General features: G+C 39.4%; 1 protein-coding gene across 4 annotated transcripts in view; it reads left to right on the top strand.

The window, feature by feature from the left end:
• ROBO2 (roundabout guidance receptor 2) overlaps positions 1–12,848 on the top strand; it is a 434,212-nt gene extending 421,364 nt beyond the window's left edge. Inside the window, exons 27-29 of one of the 4 annotated variants that reach the window (XM_050975035.1) lie at positions 2,076–2,339; positions 7,386–7,487; positions 8,581–12,847. In XM_050975035.1, coding sequence (XP_050830992.1) covers positions 2,076–2,339; positions 7,386–7,487; positions 8,581–8,585 — 371 coding nt within the window. In that variant the 3' untranslated portion in view covers positions 8,586–12,847. Of the gene's footprint in view, positions 1–2,075; positions 2,340–7,385; positions 7,488–8,580 lie in introns of all 4 variants that reach the window. The other 3 variants (XM_030234186.2, XM_050975048.1, XM_030234187.2) reach the window with 3 other exon arrangements.
• Positions 12,849–16,819: the final 3,971 nt, after the last annotated feature.

Genomic DNA, 16,819 nt, shown 5'->3' with positions numbered 1-16,819 from the left:
CTATTAGCAATTTCTTTAGTAGGGTAGTCTGTTTAAACTTTAATACTGCAATAATTTTAACTTTTTTTTTTTTCCTGTGTTACTACTTGAAAATTTTGCTTATATTGAACGGTAAATATTTTATCTGGGAAAATTGCATAGTCTGATGTGGTGTTACGGCTGTGTTTATTGGATTCAATGCATCTCCACAAAGTGCTTATAAATCACAACTTCAGTGATCTCTATTTCAGATTGCATAAGCAGATGCCAGTGTTGTGGTTCTGTGCATTAACTGGTTATGATCGCAATAAAATCAATTATAAGAAATGCCACTTTGGAAGCCAGCACTATAAAGCAATTTTAACATTGGCAAGCTCCCATACCCTCCTGCTTCCACCTACAGTAACTCAAGTGCAGTCATTGTCATGAAAGGTCGCATCTATATTCATAACGAAAAATTTCTCAAATAAATTAGTGCTGAACATAAAGCATGCACCAAGCTCTCTGACAGATTATTAAAAGGATGTTCTTGCCAGAGGGTGCTTATCTTAATCTGGGCCACAGCACTGCAGCTGTGAGCAAAGGCACAGGAGCATCACCGGGTACAACTTTTTTCTCTTGAAAACACAAATAACCTGTACATCTCATATAACCTGTAAGAGACAGTGTTGACTGGAATGACATCCCAGCAACTTTGGAAGCATTTATGCTCCATATGTGAGGTATAAGTATCACCTCTTACAGCAAGGACAGGAAAAATTCTGTATAGGCATTATATAAAGCATTATATAAAGCTGGATTAGAGACTTTGAAATAAACTCCCTCCAAAGGCCTCCTGACCAATTTATAGAATGAATTTCAGTTGCACTAGAGTTATAAACATCAGACTTCCCTGCAGGCAAAACAGAGGTTTACTTTTCCATTCCTGTTACTGAGCCAAGTTCAATTCCTTGATAAACCTTCACAACACAGTAAGATAGAAAGAACTAGGAAACAGGTCAGACCCAAATCTACTGTAAGCTAACACAGGTTTTTGTGAAGTTGGTGTGGCTGCAGAGATTTACTTGGGCTACCTATTGCTCCAAAACAGAATAATCAAAAAATTGTTCCTTGTAAAAAATGTGTATATGATATAGAAGAATTTTCATTAGGATACTAAACGTGCTTCTATTTTCTGGGGTTTTTTTTTTTCCTTTTAAATAATCTGGACTATTGAGTCTATTATATCATTTACATGAAAAAGTTGCATTTAGAATTAGAATTATCCTGAGTCTATAATTGCCTTGGGTCATGGACTAATAAAAAAGTGCACTTTTTGTTCTCACAAATGTGTTTAGAAGGTTGACCTTCAATTCTACAAACATCTTAGTAGTCCAAGTCACAAACTTGAAAAGGACAGAAGTTGTTAGAGACCAGGCAAGTGTCTTTCTGTAAGCTGAAATTGTGTTTTAATTGGTTATATTTGCAGGACTACTGAACTTAGGAGTGGCCATCCTCTATTCTCTGAAGAGTCTAGCTCTTCATTTCATTGACTAAAATTCTCACCCATTTCTTGGTGGTTCCATTTAAAACACACTGGTCAGGGATGTACTGGTGCTTTTTCAATGACAGTAGGTTTCACAGTTAATTTTTCCCAACATTTGTAGCATTTTCTTCATTTTGATGAAGTTCTATGTTAGATTTTGAGTTTTCACCTCGAGCTGAAAGTGTAGCCCAAAACCAGAATGAAGCAAGCCCCAGTAGGGTGGAGGGAAATTGTCAATTGGCACGGATGGATCAGTTTTCCACTGCCTTTCTTAATTCCTTATTGTTACTGAACAAAACAGCTGAAGTACAGTCTCATGCTTGGACGTGTAAGTCAGGGCTCAGAGCCTATGGATTTTTATGGAAGTTAGAAAGAGGTAGAAACACAGCAACCAGAATAAAGAGCTAGCAGTAGTTAAAACCCTTTTCTGATTAACATGAAATTTCCTCCTTTTAAAACCGATTTGGTGGCTCGTACCGTTTGCAAGGCACTTTTCAGCGTCGAAAGCAGACCTTCTGTTTCAGTTGAAAGAAAAAAATCAGTTCACCTGAATGTTATTCACATTTTTTAGATCTTCCACCACCACCCGACCCGCCCCCCGGTCAGGGTTTAAGGCAGCCCATAGTGCCCGGCCAGCGCGGAGGCTCTGCCGAGAGGAAGGGGAGCTCTCTGGAGAGGCAGCACGCAGCAGCCAACGTAGATGACACAAAGAGCTCCCTGGACCGGCCCGCTAGGACATCACTAGAGTGGCAGCGGCAAGCCCAGGAGTGGATAAGCTCTACAGACCGCCAAGAGGATTTCAGGAAAGCCCAACACAAACAAGCCTTCGGATCAGGTGTGTGCGCGCTGCACCAGCCGAGGCGAGGCAGGGGCCGTGTCAGAACCCAGGACATCTCTCTGGCTGTCCTGGATGGCTCGAGCCCCTGCCAGGGGGCTCAAAGACCTCAGCACAGAGCCCAAGACCCCTGTGACATTGAACTTGACCCACAGAGCAAGTTACCACCTTTATATCAAGAATTACAAGTCAAGAGAGGTTAAGCAGAATGATAGTTTGTCACAGGGTGAAAAGGAGATTTTTGGGGTTTTTAGAATAGGGGCTCGGGGTCCCAAGATGGAGGAATTTGGGAGTGTTTTTTCCTCCTTTCTCCTTCTTCTTAGCCTCTATGTTCTGGGTCATGCTGGCCCTTTTGGATTGGTTTAAGGTAGGAACACTGTCTAACATAGGTGATAGGTATTGGGAAATTATTGTAAATAATGTGCACGTAGTTTTTAGTATAAAAGACAACACTGCTTCTGGGGGTGGTCAGTGTGCCTCTGACTGACCTGCTGAACGGACCTCAGCAAGCCAGGGAAAGAATGTTACAGATAAGAAATTGTAAACAACCTTGAAAACCACAGCCGAGGAATCCTGACTCCTCCTTGGACAGTCAGGCTGGGAAAAGAGACTTGAACGTATCTCGGGGTCACTCTGACCAGCAGAGATTCTGAGAGGGCTGCTCCACCCCTCTGCCTGGCACGGCTCTAGGATCACCTCACACCTCTCTGGGAGAGCTCTGGCAAGGGTCAGGCTGGAAAATAGGGAAAGGCAAAGTGAAATGAGAGCTTGTGATCCAGCTATCTTCCCTCCTGCAACAATGAAATCTCACTAGCGCCTGACTCGGTGCGCTCTTTGCAGTGTTTTGGAAATGAATAATGTTCTCAAGCATAGCAATGGAGAAAATAGGAACAATTCTGGGCCAGCAGGGAAGGAAAGAGATTTTTAGAGTATCTTTTGTTACATGTATTTACTTATACATATAGGGCCATATTTTCCAGTTCTTTCAACCTGATTCCAAGTTGGCAGCAGTTTTTACATGTCTGCAAGAAGGCTGATCCTTCTGAGCTACTGACATTCCTTTCAGCTGCATTAAAAACCCTCTCTTCTCTTTATTCCAGCCTATGACAAAGTAGCATTCATCTCTTAAGCCCAGCAAGATGACAGCACAGGTTTTCACTTTCATACAGGACCTGCACCTTGCCCCAAGCTGACTTTAGCACCTAAATGGATTTCAAGTCAGCACAAATGTGCACAGGAGGTGATGCTGGGCTGGAGTTGGATTTCTACAGTATTCACAGTTTCCATCTCTCAGCCTGACCTCAAGTAAAAGCTGCTCTTTTATCCTAGGGCATTTTCTTTAACCCATTAATCACCTCATCCCAGTGCAGTACTGATTAGAGTGATACAAGAGGACAAGATTTAAACAAAAAATTATACTGCGTGTGAGGTTTTTTGTAGGGTTACGCTGTTTCTTCTCTTATGTATGTAGCTCCCACAGTCACACTAGAGGTACTCTTATCATCCATATTGTTCTTGATTTTATTCACTCTTAAAGCTCCTTGTTAATCTAACATGCTAGTGCCATTGACATACTATAAAAAGAAGAGCAGTGTGCAGACAAATCTGTCATGGCAACAGGATTTGCTGAATAAAGTCCTCCTAGAGAAAACACTGCTACCTGTATTTAAAATTTAAATATTTTAAATACAATTCATATTTTAAAAAAATAACAATAATGGTACTGTTAAAACTCCCTAATTTGTTGGCTGCATAAACAAGCGAGTGGCTGCTCATGTTCTGAAATCACCATGTGAAGTCACAGTTTAAAAATAGTGTGTGAAATTCATGCTGCTTGGTGAAATGGCAATTTTAATTGCAGTTTATAAGATGTACAAACACATAGAAAATAGCCGAAATGTACCTTGCACTTCTCATTCCCTTGGAAATTATTATTAAGGATGCCTCTCTGACCTGCTTTGAAAGAAGTCCCTTCTTTTTCCTCTGTATCACAAGTGTGTAAATAGAATTTCTCATTTATTCTGAGATGCAGAGCTTATACAGTAGTAAAATTCCTATCCTGCCATAGGAATTGGCATATGGCCATTTATCTGCCCATAAACAAAGAGAACTTGATCTTGACACTTCCAGTGTTCTAAACTGAAGTGGTTATCCTGTTCTTGTCAAATTCAAGATGCTGAGAGCAAGTGCATATCCTTTATGCATAAAAAATGATGCTTCTAGGAGATGCTATGAGTTTATCCTGGTGTGAGGAGTTCACAAAGTTTGTGCACAAGGTGGGCCAGGACTTCATATCTCTCTCTCTGCATTCTCATTCCAGCCTCTTGCACTGCAGCTTTCTTGCTCTGCACTCTTGTCTCTGGTAGATTTTAAAAAGGCTACTCTTGCACGTGACGTTGGTTTATATCACTGAATTTGGGTGTTTTAATAATATTATTTGTGCTTCTTCCCTTTTCCTTTATTAATGGCATAGTTCTTTGGAAATCTATTCTGTCCCAGTTTTCAATGCATTTCCAAAAAAGAGTTGTTAGTATTACTTAACAGTTTCCAGAAAATAGATAATTTGCAAGTTATGGGGTTTCATTCAGATGTTACCAAGCTGTGAGGGAACTTTTGGAAGCAAGACCTTCAGTTTGAAGTTGAATAGAATAAAAATACCTAAGTCTGGGATCTCTTTTTCCATTGGTTGCTTTCAGTGTAAGCAAGATCACTGAGTTCCTGGCAATGGCCTCATTGTAGAACTGGAGTTAAAGCCCATCAAATATGACATTCTCAGCTTACCCCCAACAAAGTGGTACTAGATCAGGTTACAATAATTTTGATAGCAGGAAAAGCCTTTTGGTTATTTTCTGAGGTATAGAAGCATTGTTATACACACATCCTGATTTCCCAGGGGCTAGAATTATATCTTCAAATTAATGGCTCAGTATTTCAAAGAAAAAGGCACCAGGAAAACCTCCCCATATTCTTTGAAGGCCTGGACATGGGGCACTGTTTGGAGAGTTTAATAAATGTGAGCCCATTCTCAGGACTGGAGACAACTACTTTTCATGTGCTAGAATGTTGTGTAAAACTTAGCCTTTGTTTATGTCACAATTCCTTATTTTATGGATTATGTTTATTTCTGAGGGCACAGCAGATAATTTAACATACCATATGCTCTATATTGATAATGCACTTTATATTTATTCATGGTCGTTTTTCCTCAATATTTCATTGAACCCGAAGGAGGCCTTATCCTGAGTCCACAAGCTAGACAAACAAATCAATTGACTATATATGTCATTTTCCAACTCTTTTGCTATGCTAGTGACTTTTGTTTTCATCCTTTAAAAATGTATCCAGCTTTCTGCTAAACTGATTTATGCTACTTGCTTTATTGCTGCCTTAATGCAAACTGTTCCATATTTTAGCCAGCCTTTGGAAACTAGGTTTGCATCAGACTCTATTGTTAGGTCTTGATATATAAAAAAACAAGTAGCATAATTTAGGAGAGACTATGGCTGTTAAATGCCATTTTACAGAGTCTTTCAAGCATTCATTTTTTTTTTTTCCAGCAAGGACAGCACACATTCATAGCACAAAACACTGATAATGCCCTTACATCCTGCAGCACAAATGTTCTGGTCCCTTGGCAGGACCAGAGGGAGATACTTTGGCAGGGAAAGAAGTCAGCTGCCTGTCCTCTTCTGCAACAGATTTACCTTAAAAACAGGCTCAGTTCAACGGGCAGCTCACGTGGGGAATCCCCACATCCTACTCTCTTGTGGGAAATAACAAAATTCTGCATTTCTTCCACAAATTTGTTCTCATTTAGCACTTCTCTAAGTTAATTATGCCTCTGCTGCAGTCTTTGCAAAGGCTTCAAAGCATTTTTATCTCCTCTTTCTTTCCAACCATCCCCACCTACTTTTCTTTCTGTGTTCCTGCCCTCTGTCAAAGAAAGTCCATTTCTCCTCAAAAGAGTGTTGAAGAGTGAAGACAATTGGAAAACCAAAATAAAGAAAACCCTTTGGACCAAAATTCACTTTGAAAAAAGGAAAGATTCAAGCATAGAAATCCCACTGATTTCAGAAGGGACAATGCTGTGTTTGAGGTTAGGCATATATACTCATATTCTTTCTTGACTCAAACTATATTTAGCAAGATCTCTTTCTTCAGCTTCTGAGAGGGCAAAAGTGGATCATACACAGCAAAGAAATAAAATAGAGCTTCTATTTCTGTGTTAAATCAGTTCTGCTGTGATGCTTCTTAGATTTGGATTATTACAACAATATGTCCAGGAAACTCTAATCAGAACTGATGTCTTGTTTTACTTCATGCTATATGAAGACATACAGTCTTATGCCTTATTGCCATTAATCCTGCTTTTGAAAGAGGTTCATTATTACAGGTCTTCACAGAAAAAGAATCCAAGTGAGCAAAAGTAAGCCTTTTGCTCATAACGGAATGTGAATCAAACTGCAGGATTATTTATCCACCCCAAATATTGCAACTGCAATGTATAATATAATATTTTCCAATGTAATTCAACACCAGTTAAATAAAAATTGTCAGTGTACTTTGTGTCGCTAGAAATTACTGAGTTGCTGGAAGCTAATTAAATTAGCTGATATTGTTATTCTTTATCTAAACTGATTGAGGTAATGTTGCCATAATCTAAGCTAAAGAAAAGGAAAAAGCACATTTATGTAGGCTCGAAGCAAAAATCTAATCATAGCTTCATTGTTTTGGAAATTGCGTGTTCACCTATTTTTATTAAAGTATCTATGATTCATGATCTCTTATTCATAATGAATCTAGACTTCTTATAATTAATACAAACTGACTTAGGAGTTCACAAGGAAGGAAGATTTAAATTCATACTGGCTTCTCTGTCCCTGGGATAAAGCTCTTAGTTGTGTATTTTCTTTTGTAAAATTGTTATGCTATAAAGCAAGAGAAAAGACAGATGTGAATGACTATGACATGCATAAATGAATAGCTTGTTTATTCCTACTTCTAGGGCTTCATTGGTATTTATTTTGCTTTGTTTTGCTTTTCTAGAAGAGGCACTCGTACCATATAGTAAACCCAACTTCCCATCCCCTGGTGGCCACAGCTCTTCAGGAACATCTTCTTCTAAAGGATCAACTGGACCCAGAAAAGGTGAAGTCTTGCGAGGAGGTCACCAACGCAATGCCAGTGACCTTCTCGATATAGGCTATGTGGGATCAAACAGTCAAGGACAGTTTACTGGTGTATTATGTAAGTTTACCTCCAGCTCCAGTTAAAATTCTCAAGTAGATAAAAGAAAAAAATTAAAAATCTCTTGTGAAGGGAGTAGGAAGTTGTGTGTGATAATCAGATGAAGCTTTGTCCAGGACTTATTGCCTTCTGAGGCATTGCATGTGATGGCAAACAAATGTCGTCCTTCTGTTCTTTGCTTTGGGCCAGTTCAAATCTGTGTAAGCCATGCCAAAGTTATCTACATGGTACATCTCTCTGTGTGTAATGCTAGTGAAGCATGGGGAAAATTGAGAAGGAATTCTAGTAACTTGGAATTTTTTTTTGGCAGAGTGTAGTGTGCTTGTCTTGGAAATGCCGATGACAAATTTCCTCAGCCTTCTCCTTAATTTCCTGTCACTTGATGAGAAGTATTCTCTTTGATGGAGGTCCTCTTTTCTTGATTGTGTACCCCAGTTTATCAGTTTTATATCTCCACTTCTTTCCTCAGCATCCCAGGACAGGGAAATTGTTTTCCAAATTTGTTTTCTATTATCACTCAATATCTGTTAAACTTTGTATGAAACCATGTTGATGCAATTGTACGTGCTGGCAGCACCAGCTGCCCAAAGGCTTGACTCTGTTTTTTGAAAAAGATCATCAAAACCCCAGCATACTCGGGCATACTGGTGTGTTTAATAAACTTATTAATGGTCATAAAAGCAGTGGAGCTGCTGGCATGTCTGCCTCCTCTTGCTGCAGCCAAACCCTCAGCAGCTCCTGGCAGTTACTGCCCCGTAGCTGTAAGGGAGCTAATGGTGACCCAGGAGCCCTGAAATCTGCAGTCTCAGATATGGTGTTGGTAAGTGCTAAATTTTAGCATCCCTCGCTTTTTATCTTAGAAGCAATTAACCCTGTTCTCACAACCTATTGAATATTCATCCTGTGCTGCAGTAATATTGCCATAGGCTTTATTTTGTGTGGTTTTTTTCTCCTTATTACAACTTCTTTCTCTCTCTTTTGTTTCTCTCTATAGAGTAGTTGAGAAGACACATTGCAAGCTGCTCTGATGGACCATCAGGTCTGAACTCATGGAAGTGATGACACTAAACAGTGCAATGAACATTTTCTTTATTTATGTACTATTAAAAGAACTGTAAATGCAATGTAAAGACACACAGCCACACATATCCTACAGATACTTTACTTGTGTTCTTCTCTTTAATACACCATCCACCTTAAACTATTCCTTGTCAGGAGTATATAAAAAAAGAAAGAAAAAAAAACAAAAAAACACCCTCCAGGATTAAAAGGATTTCCTTCTGTATATAATTTCTTTTGTTGCATTGCTATGCAAGCTCACCTTCTTTTTAGCTATGTTCATATTCATGTCTGTTTTTACTGGTCTGTTGTACTATATGTGAATTAATAGGCTGTGGTGCCATATATTAACTTTTAATTGTGTAACTTTTATGTTTAAAGTTTGCACTGCAATTTTATTTGGTGATAAGCACAAAACTCTACTCCTCATGACATGAAGAAAAAAGAGACTGAATGTGTTAAGAAGGTTTACATCCTGTAAACTGCTTTGGATAATTCGGGATGTAAAGGAGTATGTTAGGTGGTTTTCCATTGGGGTGTAGAAATGAGAAAGTGACAGGCAAAACTGATGTCAGTGAAGACATTAGAGACAGATTTAAACCTTTTAAAAGCAAGCAACATAGTTGCTCTTCCTATTTAAGAAGGGGTCAGAAGTTGGAAGTGTGAGATTAAAGAGTGAAAATGAAAACAAAAGGTAGCATGAGATGGCCTAGACCCTTTCACTAGAGTGATACCCTTAGTATCTGCTATTAGCCATCCCATGCCACTAAGGGGAAGAAAAACAAACCTTGCTACAAGTAAAAGAACTTAAGGTGTTTCACTAAAGCTGTTTTAATTTTTCAGTTTTAAAAGAATTATTACCATTCATTTTACCAGCCCAAAACATAGGACAGAGATTTTTCAAGAGAAATAAACCACATAAACACAAGGAATACCTAGTAAGAAGATAAGAATGCAATTTATTACTAAGACATATTCAGGCTGCTTCCAAAAAACTGAAATGTCAGAGTATCTTATTTTATCTTTCCAATACATGTACAGTATGATAGAGGATAAAGCTGCACCACTGAAATTCATGACATTAATTGTTTTGATGCAGTCTACACAACCCTTTCTGTTCCATACCTGAAGCCTGTAAGAGCTGGAGTTGGATCCACTAAATTTGTGGTAAAATGTTCAGTTTTTGGAAGGAAAGCAATGGTCAAATTATTTTTGACTTGCAGTAAGTATACTTCTGGCAATACAATACATCCAAAAAGTTGGATATAAGCAAAGGAAGTCTTTGACCTGTGTTTTAGGGAGTGGCTTCAAACTCTACTATGGCGAGGAAATGACGCATGTTTATACAATTTTTGAATAAACCAGACTCTGTAAGTGGACATTAATGACAGCATCCTGTCTCTTCATTAAGTTTCATGACTTTGTCCAAGTCTTCTTTACCTCTCAAATCTCAAAGAATAAATTCTCAAGCTTTTCTTAGAATATTGTGTGTGGCTAACCCACCCATTACTTTGATGCTTAATTTAAATATTGCATCTTACAGCTTATTTCTGTTAGTTATCTGACCATGACCACAAGTTTCCATTGAATACCCTTTTCATATAACCAGTCTATGTTGTTTTATATTTTGCCTTGGAGCTCACCAGTATTAAGAACACTTTTTTGTCATGGCAGAATTTTAGAAAAGTAAATTACGATGCTAAATATGTGTTGCTTTTCATTTCATTAACTTGTTCCATGATAAGATAAAACACGACAGCCATCAGCTATAACTCAGCACTATGGAATATTGAAAAATGCTAGTTAGCTCCCTTAAGGTCAAGATGTGTTATTTAGCAAGATGAAAACAAAAAAAAAAAGGTTGAGGGAAAAAAGTATGAATTTATTTACTTATGTGACCAATGAGTATATGCCATTTTCCTGCTTGTTAGAATACTATAGTTAAAAACATAACTTAAAAATGTGCAAAAATGTTCAAGTGAGATAAAGAATGCAGCATAATTACATGTGCATGGTCTTTATTTTGGTACATACCATATGAAGAGAAGACTATTCAGAGTACAATTCAAATTTAATTTTCTGGAAAATGTTTAACTCAGCCACTGATAGTTGTTTTTTCCCCATTTAATTCAAAAGCTTGTGCTGAGCTTTGGTGGAACACCTTACTCACTCTGTTCTATTCAAAATTCAGTATCTTTAGAAGTTGATAAAGCCATTCCAATTACTTTCAAATATGTGTTTTATCTCTTCCACTGGAAAGTAAATGTGTGTCAGTATTAAAGCTGTTCAGTACCATGATATTCACTAACTTGTCCATCTGCTTCTGTACATTTTTGTTCATTAATAATTTGCTTACAATATCACATAAGGTGTTGTTGTGTATGGCAAAGTGTCTCCATTATCTTACAGGTGATGTCTCTTCTTTTTTTTTTCTCTCTCTTTTCTATACAGTGTACTTCCAATGAACCACAGTACATATTTTTTAAAATGCCATTTAATTTACTATTTTAAAAGAAGTATTCTTCTTTTTTTAAAAAAAATGAAAACATTTATTGTGAATAATGTGTTTAAAGAAAAGGGATGTTGTGGCAGCACTTAGAATTGTTTTTTAATTTGCTTTTTTTAAAAAACTGTTTATTGGCTACAGTTTGTTCACGAAAAAGTATGACCTCTTAATGTGTTTCATTGGTATTGTTAGTGCAGCAAAGTTTAATTGGCATAAAAAGTTGGTTAATAGTACTGTTGAAGTGTGTATTGTATATTTACTGGGGAAAAAATAAAACATATTCACATTTCAAATCTATGTTAAAAGACCTTGAGTAAGGAGTCAATATGTGAAAACCCAAACAGGGAAAATCAGGCAATAATAACATAGACTGAGCTATAATCATCACTGTCCACTTACAGGTGACAAGGAACATTTTATACACTTTTTTTTTAACTAAGCTACGAGCCAGTGGTAAACATTGCCTGTCCTAGGGGTTTCTGTTCAATGTCCTGTCTCTCCTGGAACAGTTGTACCACTGTAATGACACTGATACAGCTATTCCAGTGAATATTCTGCTTGTAGCTGTGTTCTCAGTGTGGGGCAAGCCCTGAGGAGGCACAGCTGGCTCTGCCTAAAGCCCACAGAGCAGTGGATGTGTAAAACCTGGTCTGAACCCTCAGACCTGGGGTTTGGTACTGGTGGAGCTACTGCCAACCCAGTACAGAATATCCCAAAATGTATGGATAGGTCAGTTTTTCTTGATCTTTGTGCTGAATACATGCTCAATTTTAAATGCAGTAGGGCTGAAGGACCAAATAATGAATTGTTCCATGTGCTTCAGTGGTGTATTGCTGTATGAGCAGCCATTTCAGTGATGCAAGGAACAGACATTCCTTTTTTGATGTTCCTTTTTTTGCTTTTTTCTTTATTTGTCAAGTACGTACCCAAGTCAGTAATCCTTTAGAAAACTTTTTGGTTGTCACCTGAAATGCAACAGAAACACCATTCCTTGGGAAAAGTACTAAAGATAAGGTGCATGGAATGTGTTTAAGTATATTAATTTAACTGTACAACAGTGCAAAAGGAAGACATGACTGTTTGAAATAATTATATGCTGGTTGATGCTTGCCTCAGCCCATGCATTGCCAGCCACTAAAAGAAGTGTGTACTGAGGCTGAGAAAGAGTCCTCACAGCTGAAAGAGGAAAGGGAATAGGGCTGGGGGAGATTTTGGCAGGAAATACAATTTAAAAAAGAAAAAATTACAGGCAGCTCCTTTGACTTGTCTACAATTTATGCAGTTTGGGGTTTTTTTATGGTTAATGGCCTTGTGGTGTCTTAGCCGGGGAGCTAGAAAGAAAAAAGTCAACCTTTTGTAAAGATGGGGGGTACTGGTTTGCTGAGGGGGGATTTTTTAATTTAATTTTTAATTTTTTAGCACATGTTTTGTGTTCCATTTATCTGGAACACGCTAACTAAAAAATAAATTGTTTCTGAAAACCATGTGGGGAGCGGACAATTCATTTAGGAGGTAAATTCAAATAGCAGGAAAAAGGGCAAAAGTAATGCTAAAATAAATAACACATACTGATTTAGGAACAGCCAAGTCCACCACAGTTTCCCATGCAATTTTGAACACAATGATATGAATAAACTTCATTGCTTTTGCTTTCCATACCAAAACAAATTACCCAAAGTCCATAGGAGGGCTAGATCCTTGGGACACTGAATCTGGTGCTTTGTTTTAAATGTGTGGTTAATCCAAGCTGGTGAGAGTGGAGATTGCTTGGGGTTCCGGGAAGTCTCCAGCAGAGAAGCCCCCGTGGCTTCAGGCTCAGTGGGTTTCAGTGGATCCCAGGCAGGTCAGCCCTGAGAGGAAGGTCACTTCTCTGAGGATGGAGTTTTCAGGGCAGGGAAGGTCTCCAATGCCTGTGGCACCACGGGGGTTTGCACTGAGCTCACTTAGGGGTGTCTCACATTTTGGGACTGCCCTCCCCCAGTTCCTTCAGAGTGCTCTAATGTGGTGTGTGTGCACTCAGTGCTGATGCTGCAGTTCCCTGCATCTGGGGTGTCTGGCATGGGGGCTGCAAGAGCAGAAGAGCCATGGAGGTGTCCTGCATTCATTGAGTGGCTGAATATATGGATAGAAGCTTTATAAATTCAGGGGAACTGGGGGCACAGGAGAGCAGTGGCACCCAACATCTGCTCTTCTGTGTCTAGCTTGTTCCCCTCTTCCCTTCAGGACTGAGCTCTTTCCTGCCAACACTCCTCCATCCAAATTAACAGATACAACTCACAGATGTCTCATGGGACCCACAGGAGATGTAGGGCCATGCCTACGTGCACAGTGGACTGGTTATTTGGGGAGAAGTAGCTCTGAGTTCCACAGCTGGTGTGAGGACTGGATTCCTCTTTGGTCTGACTGTATTTGACTGTGTAGCTACATCCAGGAAGACCTGAGCAGAAAATAAGTTCCTAGAGCAGAGCTCAGCATCGCAGCCTCTCTTCTGGTATGTAGCTCTTTATTCAGTCTGTTGTAGGCAGTCCTGAGTTCACTGCTGACTTCTCACCACATCCTGAGCACTCAGATGGTTTATGCTGAAGAGTGAGGTTGTTCCTCTTGCTGTAGGAGAATGGGAAAAAAAAAACAATGAAAAACCAAAAAATGTCCAAACTTTCACTTTAACACAAAGCTTTTAAAACAATGCTCAAAAATAATTGAAAATTGCATTTCAGATTTATGGTTGACAATTTTTTTCCTAGTATTTTGTTTTGGCTACCATTGAAATGATCCATTTGGGTTTTTTTCAGAGCTGTAACACTGTCCCTGCACCCCCCCACCCCTTGCATTTTCCAGTACTTTCATCTGTAAAGAAGTTGTGGTAAAGAATAATGGCATTTGTGTACTTACATTGTTCTAACTTTCAGCAACAAGGTGCACAGTTGCATTCAGTTCAATTGGTCAAAGCCAGATGGGCACAAAATGTTTGTGGGTTTTTTTTTCTAAAAAGGCCTGCTATTTGTGCTGATATTTGTTCCCCATTCATGCTGATCAGTGCATCTTTTGCCTTCAAGGATGCCATTAGTTATTCTGCTTTGTGTTCAAAAGCAGGAATCCATTGTGCAGCACTTGGAGAGCCACTCGGATGCAGGTAAAGAATATAACAGCTTGAGCAAGTGCTAATTAGAACCAATTAAAGTTAATTGACCTCCTTTGGCAGTAAAATGCATAATAGAACTTGCTCTGTCCTTGCAAAATGGAGATCTTGCCTCTAAGCAGAAGAGTGAAGCAGGGTTTCATGTAGCAGCCTGTAGTAATTATGTGGGTATAACAACCAGGAAGCTGCTTGCTACAATTTGTTCTAATAACTGAGCTGTACTGTATCAGGGCAATGCAATAAAAGTGAGATTTCTTCTCCAGTCTATTTAAAAACCTAATTTTTACAGAGCAAATGAGCATCCCAAGATACCGATACTAATCTCTAGGAATGAGTTGGCAGAAAAATAAGAGTCCCTTTTATAGGTAAGTAATGGTGTGAGCATAAAAAAAAGGCAGTTTTACACCTGCTGGTTGGCAACAGCCCTGATGCTCAGAGGTTGCATCTATCCTGGGCAGTGGGGGAAGCTCTGGCAGGCCTGCACTGGTGCTGTCTAGGGGAAGGCTCTGCCCGCAGTTCAGAGGGGCTCCTCACTGAACATTGCCATGAGGTTGCCTTTGGCAGACTTCTGTTGGAAAAGGGGCACTGGCATCCATCCAGCTGAGGTTTGTGGTGCTGCAGGACTACACCACTGCCATGGGCAACACTGTGGACATGGTCAGAGGTACCCAAATAAAAGAGAGAGAAAGAGCAGGGGAAAGAGAGAAGGGTAGGAAATGCGAAACTGTATGAATCCAAAAGCATCAGTGGTGGTTGCTAAACTATACAGCGCTGTGAAAGGTTGAAAAGCCATTTTTATTAGTAAACCAGAATTGATCCAGTTTCCATGACCATGCTTTGATGACTTTCTGCTTGGCAGGAACTGAATGCGACTGATTTTGCTGCTAACTTGGCCTTACTATGAACAGCAATAAAGGTGTTAGTCAGGTGGGGACTTTGATGTGACCAGTAACATCACTCTCCCTTCAGGGAATGTTCTGTGCTGGCTTGTTAATGAATTTCTTTCCTAATGAGTATCATTAAAAACCCTTTGATTAGCTATTTGTGTGAATGCCCTTCCTTTTTCCTCTAAGCTGCTACTTGCAGGAGTGGCAGCAGGATTTTTCTCTAGGCAGAAAGCATGCAGCTCTATCCTCACCTCATGAATACAAGTCTGAGGCAAACAGCAACAGGAAGGAGGGTGAAAAGAAAAATAAGAAAAATTAAAAAAGACCTCATGGATGAGTTGAAGTTATTTTCTACACATGTACAACCTGAGCAGGCACCAGCATTCAGATGGGACTGTCATTAGGGGAAATGAAGAGCAATAGGTGGTGATGTTGAAGCATGCAACAATAATTTACATACACCTTGAATGCCAACAGGCAGAGAAACAAATAAAGCTATAACCTGGGGAAAGGGAATGCCAGAGACTAAATGGACCGCAACGAGCAAACAAAAAATGCCATGTCATAAAATGCAGCAAAAACCTGGAAAACAAAATTTAAAACAAAGCAAGGCATTTCAGATCCAAGGCACCTTAATGAGATATTGATGGCACAGAAATTGCCTACTCCTGTGCAAGACAAAAGAAGACTGAGAAACACAAAAACAATTAGGAAACAGATTTGGCCATCTAAGGTTTAATGGAAAGAGATGTGGCATAGCAGAGTACAATTAATCACCAATTGCCTGAAACACTTTGCTCTCCCAAGCTACTGCAAACCTGTCTCCCCTGCTCCCAAGCTTAAAATGACAGTCACCCACTCCAGTTTGTATTTAAAATAAACCTCTGCCATTCCTTCCCCAGTCCCTCAGATCCCCCAGTGAACTGCAGACACTGATAAATAAATATTTTGTATTTGCTGTCACAGGCTTCAAACTACCTTCAGTCTACCCACCCCCTTCTTCCTTCTCTTTTCCCACCAGGCATAAACTTCATCTGCATATCTTCCACCTTGTTGTTAGGCATATAATGAGGCTTTTCTATTTTTGTCCTTCTTTGCCCAGAAAGCTATCTTAGCCACGTCACACTCAGGGATGTATAAAAGTTCACTTTCTATTATATCTATGCAGAATATGAGGTTTAAGTTTAAACTAGGTCACTGGGTGCCTTTAGAGCATTTGTAACCAAGGGAGAGCCACTGATTGATGAGTCCTGATTCGAGTGGCTCAGCCCTGCATTCAGAGCCTGGGAAATCCAGGGGAATGATCACAGTTGCAGAAAGATTCTGGCTGTGTGTCACAACCCGTGTCTGCTGTGCCTCGTGTGATTCCCTGCATCAGTGTGAGCTCAGAAATGCACCTTAAAACAGCTGGAACAGTGCATCACTTTGAACAATGATGACCTGCAAGTACATCATAGGTCTGGTGACATCTGTGGAAAAATTTTAGTCTTTCCTTTAATCAAGATGAAGGATTCGTTTCTGTCATGTATGGGCAGATATTTGCCCGCCAAAGGACTGCCTTTCTACTCTGTGCACTTTGCAGCCCTGGGACATGCAAACTCGTTCTGATTTACTCTACACAAATGTTTGGGTACATTAAAAA

The sequence above is a fragment of the Serinus canaria genome, chromosome 1, assembly GCF_022539315.1.
Source record: "Serinus canaria isolate serCan28SL12 chromosome 1, serCan2020, whole genome shotgun sequence".
NCBI lineage: Eukaryota > Metazoa > Chordata > Aves > Passeriformes > Fringillidae > Serinus > Serinus canaria.
Note: the sequence above shows the minus strand (reverse complement) of the source record. Positions and strands in the feature narration are given on the sequence as shown.